Source organism: Salvia hispanica, chromosome 4 (assembly GCF_023119035.1).
Source record: "Salvia hispanica cultivar TCC Black 2014 chromosome 4, UniMelb_Shisp_WGS_1.0, whole genome shotgun sequence".
NCBI classification, from domain to species: Eukaryota; Viridiplantae; Streptophyta; class Magnoliopsida; order Lamiales; family Lamiaceae; genus Salvia; species Salvia hispanica.
Window position 1 is genome coordinate 50,167,545 of NC_062968.1, and position 27,495 is coordinate 50,195,039.

Genomic DNA, 27,495 nt, shown 5'->3' on the forward strand with positions numbered 1-27,495 from the left:
TTGCATTTAGTTAATGTATTTCATACTTCACCTACTACTATTCCATATCTATAAATATGATGCACAGAAACACCCACCAAATACACCATTAACATAAAGCACACCATCTATGGATTCTTCCCTATTCCACATTGCTATTTTAGTATTCATATCAAACTCCTTTCCCCTCACATCATCCCAATCACTCTCCAATCTCACCACTGATCAACTATCTCTCATTGCCTTCAAAAACTCCATCACCTCTTCCACCTTCCTCAACAACTGGTCCACAAAAACACCTACTTGTGAATGGAATGGCGTCTCCTGCAGCCAAAAACACCGCCGCGTCACCGCCCTAAACCTCCCCTCCCTCGGCCTCCGCGGAACCATCGCTCCACATCTCGGAAACCTAACGTTCCTCCGAGTCTTAAACATCCCCTCAAACAATTTCGGGGGTGTCTTACCAACTGAGCTGTCGAACCTGCGCCGCCTGCAGGAGATAAACCTCGCGGCCAACAACTTCACCGGAGCGATTCCGCCGTGGCTGGGAGCCTTATCCGAGCTCCGCCACATGAATCTCTCGGAAAACATGTTCTCCGGCGGAATCCCTGCTTCTTTATTCAATTGCTCGAGGCTTCAGAGTCTGAACCTGAGCTTCAATGCTCTTGATGGAAACATCCCAATTGAGATTGGTGGCCTTTCTTCACTTGAAAGAGTTAGTTTTCAAGGAAATCAGCTGTGGGGATCCATACCGTATTCTTTCTTTAACATTTCTTCGTTGATGGTCGTCAATCTTGGAGAAAATAGGCTGTCGGGAAAGCTCCCACACAATATTTGCAGTGGTGCTTCAAGATTGAGAAGATTCACTGTGTATGAGAACCAACTTGATGGGGAGATTCCAAGACATATAGGGAAATGCAGAGAGCTTGAGCTACTGCAGTTGCAAAGGAATAATTTCAAAGGCGAAATCCCGAGTGAAATTGGGAGTTTGAGTATGCTAAGGGGGCTGTATCTATGGGAAAATCAATTCCAAGGTATCACTTCCAAATTAATTACGGCGATACGAGTATTTTTCATTCAAGACTAACGGAAACCTATATTTTGAGTCTTTGACCCATGTTTAGTAGTAGTAATATATATGGTCATTTTAATTATGTAATTATTGATGTTGATAGTATTTTTCTTTATTTTTTCTAAGAAGAATATTTTATCACTTGATTAAATTTTAAATGTAAATCCATATGATTTCAGGTAGAATACCAAAGCAAGTTGGGAACCTCTCTTCTCTGATGGTGCTCAACCTTGAAAATAATCATTTGTCAGGTATGTATCTAAATTTAAATATCCAATCCAATGCATTTTATTTTTGGCACCAAAATTGGCATTTAGTACTATGTATTAGCCACATCTCAGTGTGAACTGTGAACTGTCAAGACATAAAAGTAGTCAACAATCAATCTAATTGAAATATCCAATGCATTTTACATAACAAATTTTTTACCAAAATTGGCAATTAAGTATTCGTCACTTTTTAGTGTCAAGGCATAGAAGTAGAGTAACCTTTTTTGTCCACTATTAACATTAATAAAGACATTTCACATTCTTTTGTCAGTTCATTTACTCTTTGTGTGTTTACACTTCGATGAATTGTTATCCTTAAATTACTCCCCACCCCCACCATAAAGTGTGTCCCAATTTGACTTGATACGGGTTTTAAAAAAAATTTTGACTTTGTATTGAATAGAGGAGTACAACAAAATAAGGGTCCCACATTGAGGGGATTATTGGGTGTATTTAATGTCTATTTTAGGAAAATATTTCAGTTGGGACAAACTTTGTGGACGGACGAAAATGATAAAATGAGACAGACTTTGTGAGTATTTTATCCGTTTTTTAAAAATAAAAACTTTGAAAATAACACGAGGTTGCAAAAGTAATAAAGTAAGAAAGGGGAAGAGAAAAAGTAATAGAATTAATTAGTGTTAATGGATTGTGCTATTCATTTCCTAAAATGAAAAGTTTTTATTTTTTGGAACCGATAAAAAAAAGAAAGAGTTTCTATTTTTATGAATCGAAAGCATTATTCTAAAGTGACATTTTAGTCATAATCATACACATTCTTCACTAAAAAATTTGAGTAATAATTTTCAATAAAACTTAAATAGTTTTCATTTGTGCATGGCAGGCGAATTACCAGAAGAGCTTTCCAGTTTGACATCTCTAACAGTAATCCGTGTGTTCAATAATTCCTTATCCGGCCCTATCCCACCCGCCATCTTTAACATGTCAACCTTGCAATTGCTAAGCCTTTCACGCAACAAGTTTTCCGGCCCTCTTCCTTCCGACATGGGGCTTACACTTCCCAATCTCTACCACCTCGCTCTACAAAACAACCGCCTCACCGGCCCCATCCCTGCCTCTATCAACAACGCTTCTCTCCTCGAAGTCTTAATCTTGCAATCAAACTCATTCTCCGGCCCCATCCCCACTTTCGCTAACCTAAACCTCCTATCCATGTTTGTCCTAAGCGACAACAACTTGACCTCAACTCATGATATGGAGTTTCTCTCTTCACTAACCAATTCTCAGTATCTCAACATTATTGAAATATCAAACAATCCATTAACAGGCGTTCTTCCTAATTCCGTTGGGAATTTGTCACAATCTCTTGAGCTTTTCCATGCGTATGGAACTGGTATTAGAGGTGCCATTCCTTCCCAGATCGGAAACTTGATCAGTTTGATAGCCTTAAACTTAGGAGACAATCAGTTGAATGGATCAATTCCTTCAACAATAGGAAATTTGAAGAAACTCGGGAGATTACTCCTTGCTGACAATCAATTGCAAGGATCTATTCCCATTGATCTTTGCATGATGAGTAGCTTGGCGGAGGTGTTACTGAGCAACAACGAGCTGAAAGGTCCAATACCGGAATGTTTGGGTGAAATGCAATCGCTAAGAAAGATTGATTTTGGATCAAACAAGTTGAATTTCACCATACCTTCCAATTTCTGGGATCTCAAAGACCTAGTTGATCTCAACTTGTCCTCGAACTATTTGAGCGGTCAGATTTCACCTCAAATCGGAAATCTGAAGGTGATCAACCAAATAGATTTGTCCTCAAATCTATTTTACGGTGATATTCCCAGCTCGATTGATGGTTGTCAATCATTAGCAGCGCTAACTTTGTCAAACAATAACTTTGGAGGATTCATTCCTAAATCACTGGGAAATATGAAAGGCTTGACAACACTGGATTTATCTAATAACACTTTTTCTGGATTGATACCCAAATCTTTACAAGATCTCAGATTCCTGGAGCATTTCAATGTGTCTTACAACAAATTGGAAGGGGAAATTCCGAACACGAACCATTTTGCTAACTTTACTCCTCTATCGTTTGTTCACAACTCTGCTCTTTGCGGAGCAGCAAGATTTGAAGTGCTGCCTTGTGTAGAAGTTGAAGGAGGATCAAAATCGAAGAGTGTTGGTCGACTAATGAAGTACATTTTGCCTCCTCTAGTTTCAGCTATTGTCGCAGTGGCCGTTGTAGTTTTACTCATAAGACGACGGAAGCATTTTAAAGTAGCAATTCCAGTGGATACTTCATTAGGTAATCCTTGGAGAAAAATCTCATACATTGAACTCTCGCGAGCAACGGATTCTTTTAGCGAGACGAATATGCTTGGGAGAGGAAGCTTTGGTTCTGTATTTAGAGGGGTGTTTAATGATGGACTGAGTTTTGCTGTGAAGGTGTTCAATTTAGAGTTGGAAGGCGGTAGCAAGAGCTTCGAAGTTGAAAGTAGAATACTGAGCAATATTCGACACCGGAACTTAGTTCGAGTACTTGGTTGCTGTACCAATATGGAATTCAAAGGGTTGATTCTTGAATTCATGCCGAATGGAAGCTTGGAGAAATGGTTATACTCGGACAACTATTCTGTAGATCTTCTACAGTTGTTGAATATCTCGATAGATGTTGCGTTAGCTCTAGAGTATCTTCATCATGGCTATACATTCCCGGTTGTGCATTGCGATATAAAGCCAAGCAATGTGTTGCTCGATGAGAACATGGCTGCTCGTGTTGCTGATTTTGGTATTTCAAAGCTTTTTGAGGAAGGGGAGGCTATGGTTCAAACTAAAACCTTGGCTACTATTGGCTATGCAGCACCAGGTGATGGTTTGACATTTTTGAACACTTTTATTTTCTTTACTCTATAATGTATTCTCATTTGATTTGGTTATTTGATACTGATGAGCTTTATGGATATTAGAGTATGGATCAGAAGGGAAAGTATCAACGAGTGCTGATGTGTACAGTTTCGGAATATTATTGTTGGAGATGTTTACAAGAAAGAAGCCTACAGATGATATGTTTGATGGGGAAATGAGTTTGAAAGAATGGGTGAGTGAAGCAGTAGAAGCGGATGCAATCGATCAAGTGTCGGCCTATGGTATGCTATCAACAGAAAAGGAATGTGTGACATTTATTTTTAAATTGGCGATGAAATGTTTAGCTATTTTACCGAATGAAAGAATGGATATGAGTCAAGTAGTAGGAAATTTGCAAAAAATAAAAGCCGAAGTGGTGGCAGGCCAAACCCAAAGGGGTAGACAACATGCCATTACCATTAGTCCATTACATGAATTGTAATGAAGCAAGAATAAGCAACTTCCAATTCGGAAAATTATATTATAGCATTGTTCTTTGACTTTGGCCACAATGTGGAGAAGTAGTATATATTATCAATTTGAATCTTCATGCTGTCTTGCCGATTGGACCAAAGAGAAATATGTTCACACATAAATAGAGACATAACTGTCATTTTCTTTGACTTTGGCTACAGGCCACATTGTTGAAAATGATACTATCAAATTAATTATTGATATTGATCGAAAATGATTTCCATATATTCATACAACTTAGAAGATTACACCAATTATAATTCAAATATTGATACACCAAACAAATAACTGACTCAAAAACAATGGTATTCTATTTTGGTGTTTTGCTATTGATTTCAAACTACTTCTCCCTCTGTTTCTCCAATTCCCTCACCACTGATCAATCCTCTCTCATTGCCTTCAAAAGCTTCTCAACCAAAGCAAGGTTGGAACCTACCTTCTCTGACTTTCCTATCCCTTAGAATCTAATAACTTGACAGGTATGTCATAAAAATTAATTACTACATATAATTTTTTTTTGATAACATAAAAGTATTTGGATCATAGTAGATTACTCCGTATATTTCATCAGCATTCAACTAGTGTAATAATCTATTAGCATGTTAATTTGTTTTATTGACTGCATAATGCAGGTAGCATACCTGAGGAATTTGGGAACCTGGCTTCCCTAAAAAGTCTAATTCTTTCTACTAATAAATTGAATGGTACCTATGTTCTAAAAATCTATGTCTCATGTGTATTAGTACTATAGTTAAATTGTTTGAAAAAATATTAATTTAATTGGCTTGGTTTGATAAAAACAGGCAGTATACCATAGGAACTTGGAAAACTCAATTCCCTCAAATAATGATACAAAATATAAACTTTCCATTTTGTTGTTATGTTAATTCTATGTGTTGTTTCTACGTATGAAAATGTATGTTTTCATCCCCAAAACTTATAAACTATTTATTTATTTCAAGTCTTAGATTAATAAGCGTTGTATGATTTTTTTCCACAAATTAAAAATGTGGAAATCCTTTTTCTAGACTAGTTCGAGAGGACCATGCTTCCTTTTAATTTAGTATAGTACATTTTCCTTTATTCATATATCTTATTTTATTTCATCTACACGTCTCTTTCTTTTATTATTTCTTTTATTTAACATTACTACACTCATATTAGATATTAAGATTGTACAAATCGTATGCTAATTATGAAATGGTTCATTTATAGTATTTTGAGATAAGTACATATTTTTTTTGCTATTGTTTATAATGATATGAATAATTGTATAAATCGTATGCTAAATATTACTACCTCCGTCCATGAAAATTCGTCCCGATTTTACCGGGCACGGGTTTTAAGAAATGTAATGAAAAGTGAGTTGAAAAAGTTAGTGGATTGTGGGTCCTACTTTTATATATTAGTTTTATAATAAAATGTGAGTAGGAATGAGTTAGTGGGATATGGGGTCCACTACCAAAAATGGTAAAAGTGAAATGGGACAAATTTTGGGGAACAGACGAAAATGGAAAAATGGGACAAATTTTTGTGGACGGAGGGAGCAAAAATTATAATCTAATAAATCATATGTTAAATATGAAATGATTCATTTGTTTTGTTGATCGAATTTATAATGAACTACTATTTATTTTTTTCAAATTATTTTATTTATGTACTTTGGTATTTAGTACTCCCTCCGTCCCGGCAAAGATGACACATTGCTTAGCCGGCACGGGATTTTAGGAGTTATTGGTTAAAGTGTTTAATTGGGGAGAGAGAAGGTGAGTGTAGGTATTAAAGTAGAGAGATGAAGATAGATGAATATTTTAATAGGAGTGAGAAAAAGTGGTTGAGTGTATTAATTGGAGAGAGAAGGTTACCAAAAAAGGAAATGTGTCATCTTAGTTAGGACAAACTAAAAAGGAAAACGTATCATCTTAAGCGGGACGGAGGGAGTATTTCTCAATCTTTTGTTTGTATATCCTATTCTATTTTTATTTTTTCCCCTCATATACAGTGGATTGATAAATTGATAGATGTAGAAGTAGAAGTATGTTTTTTAAATCTTTATAATCTTATGAATACAAAATTTAAATAGTTTCTATTCTTGATTTGCAAAAATTTTTACATTTTTTCTATATATTTTTTAATTGATTTAATTTCGTTTAAATATATTTTCTTATTTTTTGAAAATCATTTGCCGTGCATAGCGCACACTAGTGTTCTAAAAATCTATGTCTCATGTTTATTAGTACTATAGTTAAATTGTTTGAAAAAATATTACTAATTTAATGGCTTGGTTTGATAAAAAACAGGTAGTATACCAAATGATCTTGGAAGCCTCACTTCCCTCACATATTTACAGCTTGGTGCAAATCGCTTGACTGGTATTGTTGTTATATTCATATCTTTGTTTTTCCTAAAAATGAAGAAGATTATGTCATTATTCCAACAAATTTGACAGATGAATCCTTGCAGCTATGACATGCAAAATACCAGAAGAGCTTTCTCATTTGCCATTTTAGTAACCTTATTCTTTCAGATAATTTGTTATTTGGAACTATCCCACCTGGATTCTTCCAACATATCAACCTTTCTTACAATGAGTTTTCTGGCACTCTTCCTTCCAACATCGGCCTCACACTTTTCAACCTTGAACAATTTCAGTGGCCCCATTCCAACCTCTATCAACCATGCCTCTCAGCTCAATTACTTGAACTTGCAAGAAAATTCATTCACCGAATACATTCCAAACTTCTCTCTAGTTTACGCCTCTTAACTCGAATATTGCTCGCTGAAAATAATCTGACAGGAGCTAAATCCCCAACTCAAGAGCTGGAATTCCTTTACTCTTTAACTAATTCTCAGTCTCTCAACCTTGAATATCTCTATAGATGTTGCGTTTGCTCTGGATTACCTTCATCATGGCTATACATTTCCGGTTGTGCATTGCGATATTTAGAGTATGGATCGGAAGGGAAAGTGTCGACAAGTGCTGATGTATATAGTTTTGAAATGATGTTATTGGAGATGTTTACAAGAAGGAAGCCGACGGATGATATGTTTGACGGGGAACTGAGCTTGAAGGAATGGTTAAGTGAAGCATTAGAAGCGAATGCAATTGATCAAGTGTTGGCCTATATATGATATTCTTTCAGAAGAAGATGGCCATTTCGTTGCAAAAAAGGAACACATGACATCTATTTTTGAATTAGCGATGAAATGTTTAGCTATTTTACCTCATGAAAGAATGGATATGATTCAAGTGGTAGCCACTTTGAAAAAAATAAAAGCCAAAGTGGTGACAGGCCAAACCCATTACTCTTACATGAGATCATAACTTATTTTATTAAACGAAGAATAAACAGTTTAATTTCTTTCTCTAGCCGTATAATTTAATTTGGAAATTATACTCTTTGACTTTAGTCAGTATTATCATTTTGAAGCTTCTGTCACACATAAAACATACTTTCATAGTCATTTACTTTGACTTGGATACAGGCCACATTAATTGTTGGAAATGATTTCCATATATTCGTAGTATATCATCAAACACAAAAACAAAAGCAATGGAATTCTATATTGGTGTTCTGCTATTAGTTTCGAACTACTTATCCCTGTGCTCATCCTATTCCCTCACCACTGATCAATACTCTCTCATTTCCTTCAAAAACTACACTACCAATTCCACCTCCCTCAACAACTGGTCTACTCAAACTCCCATCTGCCGATGGATTGGCGTCTCCTGCGGTGCCAAACACCGCCGCGTCACCGCCCTAAACCTCCCCGCTCTCGCCCTCCAAGGAACCATCGCCCCACACCTCGGAAACCTAACGTTTCTCCGAGTTTTAAACATCCCTTCCAACAATTTCACGGGCGTCTTACCAACTGAGCTATCCAAACTGCACCGCCTAGAATATTTAAACGTCGGAGCTAACAACCTCACCGGAGAAATACCACCGTGGCTCGGAGGCTTGTTCCAGCTCCGGCGTATGCATCTCCGTAGCAACAGATTATCCGGCGGAATCCCTTCTTCTTTGTTCATCAATAATTCAAGGCTTGAGGTGTTGGATTTGGAAAACAATCAGTTGATCACAGGGCCAATACCAAGTGCTATCTTCAACGTGTCTTCGCTGTTATCGATCAATTTGGCGCGTAATAAGCTCTCCGGAAATCTCCCTATAAATATGTGCAGAAATACTCCTAAACTTAGAAATTTCAGTGCTGGTGGGAATGAACTTTCAGGTGAAATTCCAAAAAACATAGCTCAATGCAGAGAGCTTGAGATTCTGGAATTGCAAGCCAATTATTTTAATGGCCACATTCCAACCGAAATTGGACTTTTGAGTAAGCTCAAATATTTATTACTATGGCAAAACGAATTCCAAGGTATGATATTATTGTTACTCAACTTATATACTGTACTATGAAATTTATTATCTAGCTCTGTATAGTATTTCTTTTTTACTTGAACTATTTAGGCAGCATTCCGGGGCAAGTAATTGGGAACCTCACATCGCTGATATGGCTGAATCTCCAATCCAATAACTTCACAGGCATGTTTCCCCATTCAGAAAAATATGCTTTTATTAGTTAAAAATATTTTTTAATTGATATTTAAAACTTAGTTTATTCAAGATTTATTTTCAAAGCAGTTGTGATAAAATTGTAGGGTGATTTGATGATGCAGGTAGTATACCAAGGCAAGGTTGGAACCTCCCTTCTCTGACTTTTCTATCCCTTGATTCTAATAACTTGACAGGTATGTCCTAAAATTACTCATAATTTTTTGTTGAATAGAAACATATATTTGTATGGCGTGATCAATTGCTAATTAACTAGCTAACTACAATTAATTTAAAATTATGAAATTTGTAGAGATCTAGTGGCCTATAAATTGTGATGTGTAATTTCATTTTATTATTATTTAAATTTACAAAGATTAGAAGAATCATCAAATTTAGGATTTTGAAAAATCTGTCAGTATAGTGTATAATATAAAAAATATCAATACAATTCCTTGAATATGTCAACACAATTTAGTTTTGACATTGTATATGTGTTATATTGACATATTATAATTGTTATGTTGACATTATCTGCATGTAAAAAAAATGAAAATTCATGATTTTTTTTTTCAAATTTTGACATCGAAACATATGCAATCAAGATCTCGTTGAAATCCTTATTAAATTATCTTTAATTTGATATATGTTGTGTGCAAAAAATAATTCAAATTGAGATAGTTATAATTGTTTAAAGTTTAGAGATATTTTTTCAAAAGTTAGTTATAATAATTTTTTTGTTAATTGATATTAATACTCCTAATTGACAATTTTTTATACACTACATACTCCATTGATACTCATGACACAATGATCTTATGTCTTGATTTAATGATTCAATGCATATCATTTGGTTGTAGTTAGCAATATAATACACCCATTCGTATCATACTTCCTAGATTGTGGCATTATATTTTTAAAAAAGTGATAAATTCATCATCATTCAACTAGTGTAATACTATAGTACCATGTTAATTTGTTTTATGGACTGCATAATGCAGGTAGCATACCTGAGGAATTTGGGAACCTCGCTTCCCTTGAAAATCTAATCCTTGCTACTAATCAATTGACTGGTAAATATATGTTCTAAAAATCTATGTCTCATGTTTAATGGAGTAACTTAATTGTTTGAAAAAATATTAATTTAATGGTTTGGTTTGATAAAACAGGTAGCATACCAAAGGAACTTGGAAACCTCACTTCCCTCAAACTTTTACAACTGGGTGTAAATCACTTGACTGGTATTGTTTATATGTTCAGATCTTTGTTAACCTAAAAGTCAAGAAATAATTCCGACAAATTTGACTGATGAATCTTTCAACTGTGACAGGCAAAATACCAGAAGAGCTTTCTCATTTGCCATCCCTCAGTAACCTCATTCTTACAGATAATTTGTTGTTTGGCACTATCCCACCTGGCTTCTTCAATATATCAACCTTGCAACAATTAGACCTTTCATACAATGAGTTTTCTGGTACTCTTCCTTCGAACATCGGCCTCACACTCTTCAATCTTCAACAGCTAGCTTTACAAAATAACAGTCTCAGCGGCCCTATTCCATCCTCTATCAACAATGCTTCTCAGCTTACTTACTTGAACTTGCAAGCCAATTCATTCACCGGATACATTCCAAACCTGTCTAGTTTACGCCTCTTAACTCGAATATCGCTTGCTAAAAATAATCTGACTGGAGCAAAATCCCCAACTCAAGAGCTGGAATTTCTTGACTCGTTAACTAATTCTCAGTATCTAAACTTTATTTATGTGGCTGAAAATCCACTCAGTGGTGTTCTCCCTGCTTCCATTGGGAATCTATCTCAGTCCCTTGAGTTTTTTTCTGCATCTCAGACGAGTATGGGAGGTGTCATTCCTTCTGAGATTGGAAACTTGACAGGTTTGGTGACTTTGATCTTCAATGACAATCAGTTGAGTGGACCAATTCCAGCAACACTAGGAAATTTGAAACAACTTGGGAGATTAGTCCTTGCTAATAATCAGTTAGAAGGACATATCCCGATTAGTCTTTGCCAGATGAGTAGTCTCTCGGAGGTGTACTTGATAAACAATGAGATCGACGGCTCAATACCAGAATGTGTGGGTGAAATGCAGTCGTTAAGACGGATTGAGTTTGGATCAAACAAGTTAAATTCCACCCTACCTTCCAGTTTCTGGGATCTCAAAGACCTTCTCTTTCTAAACTTGTCCTCAAACTATTTGGGAGGTGAAATCTCACCACAGATTGAAAAATTTAAGGCCATCAACCAAATGGATTTCTCCTCTAATCTATTTTCCGGTGATATTCCCAGCACAATCGATGGTTGTGAATCGTTAGAGTATCTAACTTTGTCGAACAACAACTTTGGAGGATCCATCCCTCAGTCACTGGGAAACATCAAAGGCTTGTTGTTAGTGGATTTAACTAACAACGGTCTTTCTGGAGTGATACCTAAATCTTTACAGGACCTCAGATTCTTGGAGTATCTTAATGTGTCTTACAACAGATTGGAAGGGGAGATTCCAAATGGAGGTGTGTTTGCTAACTTTACAGCTGAATCATTTCTTCACAACTCTGGTATGTGTGGTGCACCAAGATTTGAAGTTCCACCTTGCTTAGATGTTGATGGAGGATCGAGATCAAAGAGCACTACTCGTTTAGTGAAGTATATTCTACCCCCTCTCGTTTCGGCTATGGTTTTAGTGATCATTGTTGTTTTTCTCATAAGACGACGGAAGCATGTAAAACTACCAGTTCCAGTTGATACTTGGGTAGGTGTTGCTTGGAGAGTTACTTCATACAATGAGCTTTTGCGGGGAACAGATTCTTTTAGTGAGACGAATCTACTTGGAAGAGGAAGCTTTGGTTCGGTCTTCAAAGGAGCATTTTCTGATGGGATGAATTTTGCCGTGAAGGTGTTCAATGTAGAGTTAGAAGGTGCTAACAAGAGCTTCGAAACAGAAAGTAGAATACTGAGCACCATTCGACATAGGAACTTAGTTCGAGTAATTGGTTGTTGTACCAATATGGAATTCAAAGGGTTGATTCTTGAATTCATGCCAAACGGAAGCCTTGAGAAATGGTTATACTCGGATAACTATTCTGTAGATATTCTACAGTTGCTGAATATCTCAATAGATGTTGCACTATCTCTGGAATATCTTCACCATGGCAACACATTCCCAATCGTGCATTGCGATATAAAGCCAAGTAATGTGTTGCTCGATGAAGACATGACCGCTCGTGTTGCTGATTTTGGTATCGCGAAGCTTTTTGAGGAAGGAGAGGCTATGGTTCAAACTAAAACCCTAGCTACGGTCGGTTATGCAGCACCAGGTAATGTATCTGAAATTTTATATAATTTTGATTTTTTTCTGTACTATGGATGTTTTGGCATACAAATTGATTATTTGGTAATGATGAATTATGTTTACAATTAGAGTATGGATCGGAAGGGAAAGTATCGACGAGTGCCGATGTATACAGTTTTGGAATATTGTTGTTAGAGATGTTCACAAGAAAGAAGCCGACAGATGATATGTTCAATGAGGAGATGAGCTTGAAGGAGTGGGTAAGTGGAGCATTAGAAGCAAATGCCATCAATCAAGTATTGGCCCCTGCTTTGCTATCAGAAGAAGATGGTCATTTCATCATGAAGCATAATTGGATGATATCAGTATTTGAATTGGCAATGAAATGTTTAGCTGTTTTACCAAATGAAAGGATCAACATGATCGAAGCAGCAGCCACTCTGAAGAAGATCAAGGCAGAAGTTGCAAGAAGAGTGACCATAAGGGGTCAACAACATGCAATTACATTTACTTGAGAAGATGGCTTCGTATATTACTCACATGGTACAACTATATTGTCGTTTGTAAAAATAAATTTTAATTAAAGACACTGTTGTCTAGTTGAGAAATGGTCTACTAATATTTCTGACCAATTATAGAAAATTATAAAATCGTGATTTGGTAAAATTGTTAGTGGATACCAAAATGGGAGTATTAATTAACGGCGTCATAAATTTCCAACGGTAACCATTTTCAAACAGTTCAATTCAAATTCCCAACTATATTTCTCCTTGCATTTCCACTCCAAGAAACCACAAAACCAAAAAAGCCCATTTTTCACACATCCACTCTCTACAATGGCGGAGAATCAAGAACAAGTGCAGCCGAAGGAGAGAGAAATTCCAGTTTTCACAGTCTTGAAGAATGGTTGTGTATTGAAGAATATCTTCGTTTTAGATAACCCTCCCCCTATTTCTTCGTCTTCCGCGGCGGAAATTGAAGAGATATTGGTGGTGGGGAGGCACCCCGATTGCAATATAAAGTTGGAGCACCCGAGTATCAGCAGATTCCATCTCCGCATTCACTCGAAACCCTCTTCTCGATCTCTTTCCGTCACCGATTTATCCTCCGGTAAACCTCCACTGCGTGTTTGTGTGTGAAATTGATTACATATATAATATGTTTATGTGATTTGATGGTCTTGAGTTTTGGCGACTTGTCTAGAAACCCTTTTATTGAATCCAACTTTTTGCTATCTTCAGCAGAAAGCTCTGTTTTTTTAAGAACAAAAAAGTTATTTAGATTTTCATCGAAAATTTCAGCTGTAGAACTTTATTGTGTGTCTAATCTATCTAATTTAGGTCAAATCTTGTTATCGGTGTGTGTGTGCTCCCAACCTTGATTAGCTCTGTGATTTTTGTTGATAAATTCTTGAAATGATAGCCCTAATTTATTTGTGTAGTGTGAAGCAATTTAACACCACAGTTTGTGTATAGATGCGATGGCGGTGTCTATTTAATCCAATGTGGATGAATGTCTGATTGTTGCATTGGATTTCTTCTGTGTTCTTTATTGAGCTGTTTCCTTTCTTGAATCAGTCCATGGGACTTACATCTCTGGGAAAAGAATCGAGCCGGGTGTCACGATGGAACTAGTTCGGGGTGACACGCTGAAGCTGGGGGAGTCTAGTAGACTGTATAAACTAGACTGGGTTCCAATCAGCTATGCTTATGAGGTAAACGGCCTGTTTGCACCTCAGCTGGACGAGTTGGATACCGTCGATGAAGAAGCACCAGTAGCAGATCAGGTAGGTTTCAAGTCTGCATGATGTTCTTACTGGGTTGTTTGATTAGTACTAATTTGGTACCTGGTTTTCAGGATGAGAATTGTCTGCCTCGTGATAATGAATGGGGCCAGGATCTGGGTGATGAAATAGAAACTCTAGGGTGGCAATTTTCTGAGGCGGATCTAGGTTTGGCTGTGCAAGAAACGGCCGCAGAAGTAGAGAACCATCGCTTCCCTGAAATGCTCAGCAACGAAAATGAAGCGCCTGAAATGTTCAGTAACGAAAATGAAGCGCCTGCAATGTTCAGCAATGAAAATGAAGGGCCTGAAATGCTAGGGTGGCAATTTTCTGAGGCGGATCTAGGTTTGGCTGTGCAAGAAACGGCCGCAGAAGTAGAGAACCCTCGCTCGCCTGAAATGCTCAGCAACGAAAATGAAGCGCCTGAAATGCTCAGCAACGAAAATGAAGCGCCTGCAATGCTCAGCAACGAAAATGCAGCGCCTGCAATGTTCACCAGCGAAAATGCAGCGCCTGAAATGCTCAGCAACAAAAATGAAGCTCCTGAAAATGAAGCGCCTGAAATGCTCAGCAATGAAAATGAAGCGCCTGAAATGCTCAGCAATGAAAATGAAGCGCCTGAAATGCTCAGCAACGAAAATGAAGCGCCTGAAATGCTCAGCAACGAAAATGAAGCGCCTGAAATGCTCAGCAACGAAAATGAAGCGCCTGAAATGCTCAGCAATGAAAATGAAGCGCCTGAAATGCTCAGCAATGAAAATGAAGCGCCTGAAATGCTCAGTAACGAAAATGAAACGCCTGCAATGTTCAGCAACGAAAATGAAGGGCCTGAAATGTTCAGCAACGAAAATGAAGCGCCTGAAATGTTCAGCAACCAAAATGTAATCTCCGGTTGCCAGCTGTTATCACTGGATATGTCATTTTCATGTGATGAAGGAGCAGGAGTGGTGTGGAAGCAGGTAAAATGGTCGAGAACTTGGTCAAGAATGTGGTTTTCTGAAAATGCCAAAATTTAATCTTTTTTGCTGTCTGTGTTTTGAGTTTTCAGGATGGGGATGGTTTGTTGCTTCACAAAGATGATTTAGGTGAAACTATGGAGGATAGGCTGTTATCTGACGAGGCAACAATGCCTCCACGTCCAGAAGATGAAGCGGAGACTGTCAGTTCGCCTGAGATACGCAACAATGAGATTGTTTTCTCGAGCATTCAGAAAGGCCATATGCCATTAGCAGAAACTATGGAGGCTTCTGAGATGAACTCGGAGAAAAGGTTAGGTATGAATATTTGGTCGAGGAGGGGTAAATTCGAAGATGTCAAGATCAGAACCAGCAGAAGCAAGGCAATCTGCACGAGCATTCATATGAGCGCACAGATCAGATCACTTCTCGTTGAAGACCGTGCGAACAAATCAATGGTGAAAGATCAATGTGGTGCTAGTCCTAATAAGGATGAAGGGATCTTCACGCCGGACAAGGAGAACGCTTCTCCTGATTCCTGCTTGGTGAGATCCTTGGGAAGAAATTTCGATGAAGCTTTGAAGAGCGAATCAATCTCAGATGAAGAAATTTTCGCTTCAGATAAAGAGAACACGACTCCGAACAGTTATCTGCTCAGGTCCATCGAGAATGTCGGGAGCTCTCAAGAGGTTAGGCGTCTGAACTCGCACAAACCTTCTCCCTTGAAGAAAGCTAGCCGCAGCATTTTACAGGAACGTAAATCAGAAAGCTCTGCTTTCAACGGGAAGGCAGCAGAAAGGGAACCTTTTCTTCAGCTGCCTGTGGATAGCCGCGGCATTTTACAGGATCGTAAACCAGATAGTTCTGTTTTCAAAGGGAAGACAGCAGAAAGGGAACATTTTCTTCCGCTACCAGTGGCTAGCTGCGGCATTTTACAAGAACGGAAATCAGAAAGCTCTGCTTTCAAAGGGAAGGAAGCAGAAAGGGAACCTTTTCTTCCGCTGCCTGTGGTTTCCACTGGTGATGATAAGTCCACACCGACACCTCCAGTACGTGAATGCACAGTGAGAGAAAGCCGATGTGTCGATTACTCCAAGGCGAGAGTGAACAGGTGGATTATTGTAGTAGACACTGGTTGTCTGCTAAACAAGAAGTCTAGGAGGGAGCTGCAGCTGTTGAGAGGTCTTCGAGGGACCTCATTGGTCATTCCAAGAATTGGTAAGATGGATCTAAAATTTGTCCTTTGTAAAAATGGAAATTCTTCTTTGATTTAGATTAATGATGGATACCTTTCTGAATCTCAGTTTTGAGGGAGCTCGACTGCATGGTGAGACGCGCTAGTTTCCTGTCAAGAATGACGGAGGCCTCTGCAGCGTTGCAATGGATCGAGGAGTGTATGGCTTCAACAGCGTGGTGGATTCACGTGCAGAGCTCAGCAGAGGAGAGCAGGCTCGTCCCACCAACTCCGCCTGCTGCTGCATCTGCTCGCTTGTTCAGTGAGGAGAAAGGCGCGTTCTCCGTCGGCTCTATCCCTTTCTCTCCCTATACTCTGCAAGAAATCGTCACTCCAACTGCTGCAGACCACATCCTTGAATCTGCTATCCTCTTCAAGCAAGCCATGGATGGACAACTTGTCCTTCTCAGTGATGATGTTACATTAAAGATCAAATCCATGGCCGAGGTAAGTACATTTCTGTACATACACAGTTCCTCTGAATAGTCGTTTGAACTTGAAACATGTCTCAGTGATTATGTTTCGTTGCAGGGTATCATCTGCGAGACAGCAAGAGAGTTTCGTGGCAGTCTTGTCAACCCTTTCTCAGCGAGATTCTTGTATTCAGATAGCTCTCCAAGAGGGCCGACATGGACTTGTGCGGATGATACTATCCTTAAGGAGAAATACTACCCGAGTCCCACAAAGAAAGCCACGAAATCGGGAGATGGGGCTAAAGGTTTGAAGCTGATACTACTGCACAACTCCAATTTCAGAAAGATGAGAGCTTAGGCAGTTTGACTTGAAAGTTATTGAGTGCTTCTCAATTTTTCAATGTATGTTACATTGTCACTATATTTGGGAGTCTTGCGTTACCGAATTTGATATGTCTCCATAAAGCAATTATGAATAGTGAATACATTAAAACGACAAGAATCTGCAAAATGTTGAATTAATATGCTTTTTTCATTGATGATAAAAGGAACAGCAATGGATGGGTAGATCATCATGGAAACGATTCTACAGAAAAATTTATTTGATGTCAAAGAACTAATGCATTGATACCCAGTACTTTAAAACTACATTAATAACGAATGAGAACACCTCATTCAAGATCGTTTGGAGCGGCATACCTTCCATTCTTCGGAGAGTCATCACAAGACAGAAGGAATGAGAAGGAACTCTCTGCATCCTCAAATAGATGCCGAGGGAATTCTTGAAAACTGGCCATATTACTTGTATCAAAGCCCAAAGGCGAGAAATAGGTTGCTGGATCCTCTCCAGACCCTTCTACCTCCATTAAGCCTTGACACACGCTTCTACCTGGATCGCCTAACTTGTAGCTGAAGTCTAGCTGTTCGACTTTGTTTGCTGCTTCAACGCTGCTTTGCCCTTGATCAGACGGCCCAGCCCCTTCGAGAGGGATAGCCGGGGTGTGGCCTTGAAAGAGGGCAATGTGACCGAAGAGCTTGTCCTTCCTAGAGAAGGTCGTCCCACATGAGCAAAGCCACTGGTCTCTCCCACAATGCTTCTCATGCGTTTTCAGATCTGCAATGACCGAGAATTTCTTTATGTGGCAGCGGCTGCAGGTGTAGTTCTTGTCACAGTGGGTTCTCTTGTAGTGGTTCTTTACACATAAAATCGTCTTTAGAGGCTGAAACTTCTTGTGATCCTTGTTGCGCTTGCAGCCAACGTAAGGGCAGGAATACCTCTTGATGAGGACCGGATCCGAGCTCGATTCCTTATGGGGCTTAGCTAGAGCAGCTGGAGTCTTGTACTCATCGCCATGGCCTCTCATGTGCATCCGTAGATTGGCATCTCTCTTAAACCCCTTACCGCAGATCGTGCAGAAATGGGTGTGAGGTGCAAGAATCTCTTCCTTCTCTAGCTGCAGGATCTCATATGAGCCGGGAGGGAGATTCTCTCCTTCTTCGGCCTCATCATCACTCTTCATAGTATGATCCTCAAGACCGCCAGTTGGATCATGGTGATCCTCCATCTTGTTTGCATTGTTATGAACAACATTATCCGAAACTCCTGCTGCTTGACTCATCATTCCACCAAATTGCCCTAGCTGGCTACTCAAACTCTCTGAGTTCTTCACAGATGGGAGAAGGCTCCCCGCAGTGGATATCAACTGAACTATAATCGAGGTGAGATCAGCCGTGATAAGCTGCTGTTGCTGAGCCAAGATCTCGTCAGCTTGGCTCATAGCTTGGCCTCTGCGCCCGATAACCAGCTGCACCAAATCCTGCAGCTGGTGAATCTTCTTCTCCAAAAACGAGAGATTGCTCAGCATTGCCTTCGGATCCCAGTTCTGCATATTGGGAGCCTCTTGTATCTGCTTACCTATATTGTTCATTTGCATCTGGCTATCAATGTCAGAGGCAAATGGGCGTTTGGAACCAGAAAGTTGTTGGCCAGAGGTCCTTACTCCATGTCTATCAAACGAGGATTCTTCCCACTTCTTCTGATGTCTATCAAAATCTGTGAGAGATGGGTTATTTGAATGAGTGTCCAGCCCTGGTGAGGACTTTGCCCATGTTTCTGTACACAGCCTCTCGTCGGGGTCCATTTTGAGTTTAGAATTTGCAAGAACCAACTTGGGAGATTTTAAAACTGCAATCACAGGTTTGGAAAGGTGCAAGAGCTTCAGCAGAAGTCAGGTGATAAACTAACCAAGAACAAACACATGTAATTAAGGACAATGAATACAAAACACAACAAGCATGCCTCAGTGACTTTACACAACCAGAAGCAGTATCAATTTCAAGCTTTTCAGGGATACAAAGCAGCAGTCATTTTCAAATTGGTGAGGACCGACAAGAAAGACGAGCAAGAAAAGCTACTAATCTATTTGCTATTCTCTATATAGTGCAGGGATGTTCATATCTACAAAACATACACTATAAAGTTGAATCTCTACAATTTTTTCCCAATTATTCCTAATTACAACAAAATGACCTAAAATCAGCTCCCCAAAACAAGACTAGATAAAGAGCAAGTAAAGTACATCTGGTGAATCTAAATATTTTCTTGTAGTACTGATTACTAATTAGGAACCTATAGTCTATAGAACTTATTCATCATTGATTTCTCATCCCAAGCTACAAGGTGATGACCAATAAAGTAAATTTGCTGAAACTTAATTTGCACCTTTCCAACTATTCCTATATCTTACAACCATAAACAAGAGGAGTTCAAGAATCTCTTTTTCATTTACTTTAATACTTAATTTTTTTCCTTTCCCAGCTGCAAGAAATCTCAAAGCACCAAACAAACAGAGGTTACTTATTTTGATTCTTCAAAAGATAAAAAGATTACTTATTATTAGTTCCCAACATTCTCAGATAACTCAGAGTGTCACATCCTAATTCCTTGTCAATCAAATCTAGGGATTCAGCTCACAGCAAAGAAAGTCAAGAATGAAAGCTTCCAAATCAAGAACAAACATGAAATTCAAGAACAAAAGAATCAAACCATATAATCAAGAACCAAATAAACAGTAGCAGAAAAGCACTGATCCAATTGTTTGATTAAGAGAGAAAAAAATAGATAGGAAAACTCACCAGATTAAACAGAACCCAGATGCAAAATGAGAAAGGGGCTATTCTGATTTTTAATATTTATTTTATACTCGTATTATTTTATTTTGGTGTGTGCAACTTCGTAGAAGTCCAGTCTTGTCTGCCTTCCTCTGTGACTCTGCCACCACTTGTTTCTCAAATACCTATCAGCTAAAAATTGATACTTTTTGGGGCCACTGTAATCGAAATCAAGAGTAGTAACTCAATGTATTCTGTATATGAATAATCTGTTCATCATTACTTTGTTATAAAGTGCAATTATTACGATCTTGTGTTGGGAGATGGGAGTGGGAATCTTCCAACCAACTTTGGATGCCTTCTCTTCTACATCGATTCTTGTAAGTTGTAATGAAATGTAATTTGAATTGAGTGTCTGCTTTTTGTTGTAGAAAATTAATATACTCAATAATAAATACTCCCTCCCGGGTTAGTCACACGTTTACTTTTGGGCACGGGGATTAAGAAATTATATTAAATAAGTAGAAAAGATAAGAGAGAGTAAAATAAATGATAGAATAAAAAAAAGAGTAATTAGATGTTTTGTCTTTTGTTAAAAAAGGAAAGAGTGCAAATAATTTGGGACGCCCAAAAAGGAAACCAGTGCAAGTAACGCGGGACGGAGGGAGTACAAACATAAATTTGATTATTTTTAATTACGGCCACATCTTTCGTTATTACTATAGTATTTTAGTATGACTTGTCTTTTCTAAAAATTTCAATTATGGCTGCGTTCCATATTCAAAACTACCATTACAAATTCACTTACTCTATCGACTAAATATTTTTGAGCACGACCTCTTTGTCCACTAAAAATAATGAGAATAAATATTCAGTCCGTTGTGACATTGGAGTTTTCATAGCTTATTTATTTATTCCTCCAAGTGCACTTTCTTGAATTTCAAAGCAACCCCAATTAAAATCACAATATTTTCGTACTCCTATTCCTATATACTCCCTCCCTCCATTTTATTATAGTTGAGTCATTTTACCATTTCAAGAAATTTCTTTATAATTGAGTCATTTCCTTATATGATAACTTTTTTCTCTTTCTTACTTTACTCTTTCTTTCTTACTTTATTTTCTCTACTTTATTCACTTTATACTTTATTCTCACTACCTTTTCCTCTCTCTTACCCTTTTATCTATTTATTTAACACATCCAATATTCATTTCTAAAACTCTGTGTTGAAAAGTTTCGTCTCAACTACGGCGAAACGGAGGGAGTACATTGGTATGTAAAAATCATGATACTAAACTGAAGGGAACAATATTATTGATCCCATTACCCTCTTAAAAAATGATAAACATAAACCCTCCACATTTGAATTGCCAAAATCTCAGTATGTGAAAAACAAGCAACAAAACATAGCAAATTGACCAAGACTGAAAAACTGAGTCTAAAACAAGCTTATGCTTTATGTTCCTTTCTTCTTGGTCTTCACATTCACCGGCACGCCTCTATACATGTCGACTTTCGCCTTGAGGTCGTCCCTCCGAGGACGAGCAACCGTGTTGTTGGGGTCAAAGAGCAGGACTTCCTCAAACGCCTTGAGCGCGGACTTGAGGTCATTGGTCTTCTCATAGGCATCACCAAGGTTGTTCCAGGCTGTGACATATCCCGGTTGGAGCTTGACTGCGTTCAGAAACTGAGCAATGCCCTTCTCAACTTTCTCATCACGAACATAGGTCACACCTAGGGCGTTGTAGACCTGGAAAACAAGGCACAGATTGAAGAGTCAGCAATGATTGGTGGAGAGGAGATTGAGGTGAGCCGCGTACTTGAGCAAGATCTTGATCGTCCCCGTCCCATTTCTCAATTGCTTGAAGGAGGTACTTGGTCGCGGCTGGATAAAACTTTCTTCTCAACATCACAGCTCCAAGCTCGAATAATTCAGTTGCACTAGCATCACCACTTCTAACTTGCTCCTGCATAATTGAATGAATGAAACACAGAAACGAGCTTCTTGAATCTCAGATTTTCGTACATGTATGGGATACAAGACTATTCGAAGAGCTTACTTGTAGTTCTTTAGCAGAAAGATCGAGCTCTCTACGCACAAGGACTTGACGGAGCACAAAGAAGGTCCCAGCTCCAAGTAACGCTAGAAGCAAAAGCAAGTAGGAAAGCTGGATTCCCAATTCAAACAGCTCCCCAACCTCATATACTGCATTTGCTCTTACTCCCTCACTCGCTTGCGCCACTTGAACAAGTGCCAGCCATGAAACCGACGAGCAGAAAACAGTGGAAATGAGAAAGGAAGGCCCTGCTTCTACTCTATCCTCCTCTTGAATCCATAGCTTCCGTGATACTTCTGAAAATGAACATAGTAAAAACAAGATACAGGTGATAATTTCTAGCTAGACAGAAGTTGATTGCAACGAGAGAGAAGGTAGGTCACTACTAACACGAAATAGTAATCACCTTCGTCTTTTCTAAAGGACAATGGTGAAGAATTCCTGGCTACCTTTCCAAGAACCTATGTTCAGAAATGGCCAATTATTAGTTCATAAACCATGACCACATTATTAGTTCAGAAATGGTCAATTATTAGTTCATAAACCATGTCGAGAACGATGCCAACATAGACTCTCTGCAACAAACAACAACCACCCTTGAATGAGAAGCTTTACTTTGCATTAAGATCTCTCAAACTTTGATCATCTTATATCTAAAATTGGGATCTTCCTAGAAACATCACTAATTGAAGCAAAATAATGTAATCTCAGTTATTAAGGCGAAATGAATAATCAGTATCATACTAATATTGTATCTTCTCAAAAGGCAAAAGTGAAGCTTTTGAAACTATCTATCCCAACAACACACACTCTTTTGCTTTAAAATTTCTCACATATAAATTATCATTTGGATATAGTTGATAACTAAACTGAACTTTTTTTAAGACATGTACAAACCTCAAAAAGCTAATGAGCAGCTAATACAACTTTTTAAAGATGATCAGTAATGGTTCAACTTTACCCTGTAGCCGTGGTGACTTGAACCCCAACTTATTGGTTGGAGGGAGCGTCTTATCAACTAAGCTCAGTTCATTGTGAGGACTCAAGAGCTCCTGCAACTTAACCACTCCATCTCCAACACACACACAAAATTTACTTTACGATTTCTCAGACTTAGACTATCATAAACATAATTGACAACTAAAGTTGAGTTCTTCCTTGAAGCAAAATTCAATCTTATTAATCCGGCTAAAAGAACAATCAAAGATCACAATATTGTAGAGATCAAACATAATAACCACCCAAAATTCAATAAGCTACTGCAACTCACTCCTTCCCAAACCACACAGACACACTCACTCACACACACACAGAGAAAGAAAGGGGTACCTGAAGGGACAGTTTGGGACTGAATTTTTTTATGGGCTTTCTTGAAAGACCAAAGAGAGACTGTTCATAACTGCGGACGATCGAAAAATGGCAGGAAATGGGACACTGAAATTTGTTTCTTGGCTTCAAACTTGGGACAAAAATGGCAGTGCTCTCATACTGTAGTAACGGTGAACTGCAGTGGATTAGCATTCTCTTCTTACACCTATATCTAAGATTATGCTATTTCTGAGCTTCTCCGTTAGTTTTATGTGAAAAAAAGATTGAATCTTGGAAGCATCAGGAACCAATCTGTTGGGTTATCGCTAACATCATTCAAGAAAAATCTCTTGCTTCACTGCATTGAAGATAAAGTTCACAGTTTTATCTGAACATTCAACCGAACCGGTGGGACCCGCCAATTTCCTGCTTCTTTTACAAAGATGATTTTTTTCTCATTTTTTTTGTTTTAGATCTTTGTAATTTTTTTTGTAAAGAAGGCTCAGAATTTTTTGATGTAATTAATCATGTTTTTCTCTTTACTGTTTTTATTTAAACAAATAATTATGTTAATATTTCTGTCTATTTGATTCTTTCATTGTCATTTTTTTGTGCCATTCATATTTCAGTATCAATATATTTTGTGGTTAGCCTCGCCTTGGATATCTTGTGGTCTATATTTATTTAGATAATAAACCTTTTGATGCCTATTATTTTTCTTTTTCATTTTTTTCTTTGTAGAGAGCAACAAAAATGCATTTTTAACAAAACTAGTAGTAGTATTGACTCGTACTCTAAAAAAAGACAGCAAGCTCAACACTCTAGAGTCTAGACAGAGAAGCTCTGTCAGAAGATATATACTTTATTATGAATTATGAAATGTATAAATATTGATCTCCAAGAATTAACCCAAATAACTTATTTGTATGCACATTCTCACATGGGATCTTCCTGTCTAAAAAGATCAAGGCGGCCTGCTTTTATGTTCACACCCGAAAACTACTGCCCCCAAAGCTTCGTTTCTTGGTGTTCTTTACATGTATACCTGAGAAAGAACAACAGAGTTTACAGGCTGCCTGGTTTTAAGAGATGAAGGCGTGGAGCTTACCTCACAGAAGAAACTGTGCACATCAATACTCATTTGCTCGTCTACCATCTCCTAAATGAGGTTATGTGGCTTTGTTGCAAGTGGCACTATACGAGTCTTGCAAAGATTCAAAAGAGAAGCACCAATGACTATAACTCCACCTATGTCACTGCTTTCAAGCCTATGAAGCGATAGAAAGAAAACTTAGCTAGAGAGGGTTTAATTAATCGAACAGTATCAAGATTCAAGAGCAGTGTCGAATACTTAGGAATTGGTTACTTTAAACATATGAAATGGTAAGGCAGAATGTCAGCTAAGTTAGCTTACCGTGGGGCTGAGATTTAGACTGCCATTTTCTATCACGAGTTTTATTCAGGAACTCTGTGAAGCTGGATAAGATTATTGAGTCGTTTTGTGCATCTCTAGTGACCAGCCACTGCTCATCAATCTGGATATTTACATCCCTGTACGTTGAAAATTGAAAATATGGAAAAGAATGACAATTAGAAAGAAAAATCAGTAACCTAAAGTGAATTACTACCTCTTTAAAGAGAGAACTTCATAATTCTTCCGAAGAAAATCAGCATATTTTGTTAGTGCCTCCTGTGCATATTGTCTTCCTACGGATCTCACGCTTGCAGCACTAAGTAAATTCTCCAAAGACCGGTGTTTTTTCACAAGCTTTAGAGCAGTCTTACGACCAAAACCAGGAACAAGATGCTGGATACCGGGAACACCATCTATTTCATCTCCCAAAATGCATCCTGCAATAAAAATTTTAATGAAATCCTGCAGGTAGCTTCTTGATTTTCTGTTGTATTTGACACAGCAAGTTCATGTGTGGGCAGTCAAGAATAATACGACTGATAGGCACGATGACAACCACAGCATACAAGCTTGCATGAAAAACTTGTTTTATAGTAGCAACTAAAAATAGAGAGTGATAGATACTTGCTTAAGCTCAAATCAGATTGTGGGTCGCAGTTGTATTGAGTGAGGTAGTGTTTTAACGTGTAAAACGACCATCTGTCCAATTCTTGTACGGGTATAACCATCTGAACATCTTCTGAAATGAGTTGCTTGAAATCCTTGTCGGGAGAAGCTATCACAGCTCGATATCCCTTATGCAGCACTTGATGCACAAGTGTTGCGACAACATCATCTGCCTCGTGCCCTTCAATTTTCACAACCTGCATGTCATGTAAAAGTGAGAATTCAATGCTATTCATTCCTGTTCTAAAGGTATGATCATTTACCGGAACATTGCACTTCTGAAGAACATCCATGACTAGTTTCTTCGATCTTCCAGTAGACCTTTCAGCAGCTGGGAACTGCTGCATCATCTTTTTTCTATTTGTTTTGTATGATGGGAGTAGTTGCCTTCGGTACTCATTGCCACCTTCACCATCGAGGACCTATACACGAAGTCATCTGTTCAATTTTCAATTATTGAAATGATGGTAGCAAAAACCACCTTCACCATGCTCAACTACATTCGGCATAACCAAACGAATTCAATACATATGTCTAACGAGAATCAGATGATAACTAAAGATAAAGCCAAATCAACTCAACAATTGGCACCAAACTCACATGAATTCTACCAAAAAAACAGAAACCTATTGAACTTCACGTAAGCAAATAGATAATAACTAGAGAAAAAAACTCGATCAACTCAACATTCTTCGAACTCCATTGAACTAATAGAAAATATACTACCACCACCATTAGTTATATGTTATTGCTAATAAGAATAGCTGCATTTTACCTCAAATATCCTTCCATCCATAACATATAAACAAGCCAACAGAATAGTAGTATAAAATAAGTATATACATCAAGAAATGCATAATTTATCCATATACCAAGCAGGTAAGCAAGATGCAGTCTTTTTAGCAGTTTACACACAAAGAAGTATTTACTTTCTCTCTCTCATTCACATAGCAAGCAGATAATCAAGATGAAGCTTTTTTTTACCAGTTTATATACAAAGGGGCACTTACTTCCTCTTCCACTCTCTAATCCACATACCAAGCAGATAATCAAGATGCAGCGTTGTTTCCTTTTAACCAGTTAACATATAAAGGAGCATTTACTCCATCTCTCTCTCTCATCCACATTCTAAGCAGGTAATAAAGATGCAGCCCCTTTTATACCAGTTTACACACAAGGAACATTTACTCCTCTCTCTCTCCACACACACACGCACAAGGATAAGGGACTTACAGCTACAACAGGATCATTGAGGCTGACTTGGGAGAAGAAAAGAGAAATCCAATGAGCAAAAGAGTCCAAACTAGGAGTGCTCCCTCTATAACACAAGGGATTCACATCCAAGAAAAACACCCTCCTCTTTCTTGGCATCTTATCATAGCAACTACCACCATCATTTCCACTCAAAACACCATTCTTGCGCAGCTGGGGTAAAAGGGCCTCTTCTTGAGCAACCGACTGCTCGCCATTTGCAGCTGAAAACAGGGGTTTGATAACTCTCCAAGATTCGGCCTTTTTCGTTCTTGAATTCGGAACAGATATTAACGACGGCAGAGAATAAATTTTGGCGGGGTAAAGACTGTCGCAAGAAGAAATAAATTGGGTTAGTTTGCTAATATGCAGATGAGAATCCATTGACATTGAGATGGGTATGTTCAAGATTTCTGCTGCGCGCTTTATCTATTTGGGTGTCAATTGTTAACCGCGTTTCTACACAGATTAATCTGTAATACTTGCAATAAGGGCCTTCAAAATTCTGGTTGTTCTCTATTAGTCCCTTGAGTGAATAATTAGGATTAATTTTTATAAGGGTTAGTCAACAAAATACTTATCTATTTTAATCTTATACGGAATAATTATCTTTAAAAGCCATTTTCTCCAGATTTTAATTATCTAAATTATCTCAAGCAAATACAAGTTTTTTTTAGGCAAAACACATTCTTAGGTCCTTATACTTTAGTCAAAATGTTCATTAGGTCCTTGTACAATTTTTTCGTTTTAATAAGTCCTTATACTTTTCACAATATTTTT

At 38.0% G+C, this 27,495-nt stretch overlaps 6 protein-coding genes across 6 annotated transcripts; 3 read left to right on the forward strand and 3 right to left on the reverse strand.

Moving 5' to 3' along the window:
* The first annotated feature begins 109 nt into the window (after window positions 1-109).
* Window positions 110-4,737, forward strand: LOC125221326 (probable LRR receptor-like serine/threonine-protein kinase At3g47570). Its single transcript, XM_048123446.1, has 4 exons — window positions 110-1,013; window positions 1,231-1,302; window positions 2,165-4,153; window positions 4,254-4,737. The coding sequence occupies exons 1-4, from the start codon at window positions 110-112 to the stop codon at window positions 4,631-4,633; spliced, it is 3,345 nt and encodes a 1,114-aa protein (XP_047979403.1). The 3' UTR covers window positions 4,634-4,737.
* Window positions 4,738-8,219: 3,482 nt separating this feature from the next.
* Window positions 8,220-13,175, forward strand: LOC125221327 (putative receptor-like protein kinase At3g47110). The gene is made up of 7 exons (XM_048123448.1): window positions 8,220-9,039; window positions 9,132-9,206; window positions 9,341-9,412; window positions 10,217-10,288; window positions 10,385-10,456; window positions 10,546-12,546; window positions 12,651-13,175. Exons 1-7 carry the CDS (start codon window positions 8,220-8,222, stop codon window positions 13,034-13,036), a joined length of 3,498 nt encoding a protein of 1,165 aa, XP_047979405.1. The 3' UTR covers window positions 13,037-13,175.
* A 155-nt stretch (window positions 13,176-13,330) lies between these two features.
* LOC125221599 (FHA domain-containing protein PS1) lies at window positions 13,331-17,355 on the forward strand. Its single transcript, XM_048123752.1, has 6 exons — window positions 13,331-13,631; window positions 14,099-14,307; window positions 14,379-15,263; window positions 15,353-16,478; window positions 16,565-16,941; window positions 17,026-17,355. The coding sequence occupies exons 1-6, from the start codon at window positions 13,358-13,360 to the stop codon at window positions 17,263-17,265; spliced, it is 3,111 nt and encodes a 1,036-aa protein (XP_047979709.1). The 5' UTR covers window positions 13,331-13,357; the 3' UTR covers window positions 17,266-17,355.
* Window positions 17,356-17,418: 63 nt separating this feature from the next.
* On the reverse strand, window positions 17,419-20,380 carry LOC125221600 (protein SENSITIVE TO PROTON RHIZOTOXICITY 1-like). Its single transcript, XM_048123753.1, has 2 exons — window positions 20,043-20,380; window positions 17,419-19,092 (listed from the first exon to the last, which is right to left on the reverse strand). The coding sequence occupies exon 2, from the start codon at window positions 19,046-19,048 to the stop codon at window positions 17,579-17,581; it is 1,470 nt and encodes a 489-aa protein (XP_047979710.1). The 5' UTR covers window positions 19,049-19,092; window positions 20,043-20,380; the 3' UTR covers window positions 17,419-17,578.
* Window positions 20,381-21,361: 981 nt separating this feature from the next.
* On the reverse strand, window positions 21,362-23,748 carry LOC125223160 (tetratricopeptide repeat domain-containing protein PYG7, chloroplastic). The gene is made up of 5 exons (XM_048126167.1): window positions 23,406-23,748; window positions 22,483-22,537; window positions 22,080-22,372; window positions 21,840-21,986; window positions 21,362-21,769 (listed from the first exon to the last, which is right to left on the reverse strand). Exons 1-5 carry the CDS (start codon window positions 23,595-23,597, stop codon window positions 21,476-21,478), a joined length of 981 nt encoding a protein of 326 aa, XP_047982124.1. The 5' UTR covers window positions 23,598-23,748; the 3' UTR covers window positions 21,362-21,475.
* A 458-nt stretch (window positions 23,749-24,206) lies between these two features.
* LOC125223159 (5'-3' exonuclease) lies at window positions 24,207-27,147 on the reverse strand. The gene is made up of 7 exons (XM_048126166.1): window positions 26,698-27,147; window positions 25,728-25,886; window positions 25,427-25,661; window positions 25,013-25,235; window positions 24,799-24,935; window positions 24,493-24,652; window positions 24,207-24,429 (listed from the first exon to the last, which is right to left on the reverse strand). Exons 1-6 carry the CDS (start codon window positions 27,103-27,105, stop codon window positions 24,633-24,635), a joined length of 1,182 nt encoding a protein of 393 aa, XP_047982123.1. The 5' UTR covers window positions 27,106-27,147; the 3' UTR covers window positions 24,207-24,429; window positions 24,493-24,632.
* Window positions 27,148-27,495: the final 348 nt, after the last annotated feature.

What these genes read in the sequence shown, in the direction of transcription:
- LOC125223159 (XM_048126166.1), bottom strand. Translation starts at nt 27,105, where the DNA reads ATGTCAATGGATTCTCATCTGCATATTAGCAAACTAACCCAATTTATT. An exon ending in TCAATGATCCTGTTGTAGCT is followed by an intron (nt 25,887 to 26,697) that starts GTAAGTCCCTTA and finishes CTTCGTGTATAG; the next exon opens with GTCCTCGATGGTGAAGGTGG. An exon ending in GTCTAAATCTCAGCCCCACG is followed by an intron (nt 24,653 to 24,798) that starts GTAAGCTAACTT and finishes ATCGCTTCATAG; the next exon opens with GCTTGAAAGCAGTGACATAG.
- LOC125223160 (XM_048126167.1), bottom strand. Translation starts at nt 23,597, where the DNA reads ATGCTAATCCACTGCAGTTCACCGTTACTACAGTATGAGAGCACTGCC. An exon ending in GTCCTTTAGAAAAGACGAAG is followed by an intron (nt 22,373 to 22,482) that starts GTGATTACTATT and finishes GTTCATTTTCAG; the next exon opens with AAGTATCACGGAAGCTATGG. An exon ending in TTTCTGCTAAAGAACTACAA is followed by an intron (nt 21,987 to 22,079) that starts GTAAGCTCTTCG and finishes TCAATTATGCAG; the next exon opens with GAGCAAGTTAGAAGTGGTGA.
- LOC125221600 (XM_048123753.1), bottom strand. Translation starts at nt 19,048, where the DNA reads ATGGACCCCGACGAGAGGCTGTGTACAGAAACATGGGCAAAGTCCTCA.
- LOC125221327 (XM_048123448.1), top strand. Translation starts at nt 8,220, where the DNA reads ATGGAATTCTATATTGGTGTTCTGCTATTAGTTTCGAACTACTTATCC. An exon ending in GGGTGTAAATCACTTGACTG is followed by an intron (nt 10,457 to 10,545) that starts GTATTGTTTATA and finishes CAACTGTGACAG; the next exon opens with GCAAAATACCAGAAGAGCTT. An exon ending in GGTCGGTTATGCAGCACCAG is followed by an intron (nt 12,547 to 12,650) that starts GTAATGTATCTG and finishes GTTTACAATTAG; the next exon opens with AGTATGGATCGGAAGGGAAA.
- LOC125221326 (XM_048123446.1), top strand. Translation starts at nt 110, where the DNA reads ATGGATTCTTCCCTATTCCACATTGCTATTTTAGTATTCATATCAAAC. An exon ending in ATGGGAAAATCAATTCCAAG is followed by an intron (nt 1,014 to 1,230) that starts GTATCACTTCCA and finishes ATATGATTTCAG; the next exon opens with GTAGAATACCAAAGCAAGTT. An exon ending in TATTGGCTATGCAGCACCAG is followed by an intron (nt 4,154 to 4,253) that starts GTGATGGTTTGA and finishes TATGGATATTAG; the next exon opens with AGTATGGATCAGAAGGGAAA.
- LOC125221599 (XM_048123752.1), top strand. Translation starts at nt 13,358, where the DNA reads ATGGCGGAGAATCAAGAACAAGTGCAGCCGAAGGAGAGAGAAATTCCA. An exon ending in CAGGAGTGGTGTGGAAGCAG is followed by an intron (nt 15,264 to 15,352) that starts GTAAAATGGTCG and finishes TTGAGTTTTCAG; the next exon opens with GATGGGGATGGTTTGTTGCT. An exon ending in ATTGGTCATTCCAAGAATTG is followed by an intron (nt 16,479 to 16,564) that starts GTAAGATGGATC and finishes TCTGAATCTCAG; the next exon opens with TTTTGAGGGAGCTCGACTGC.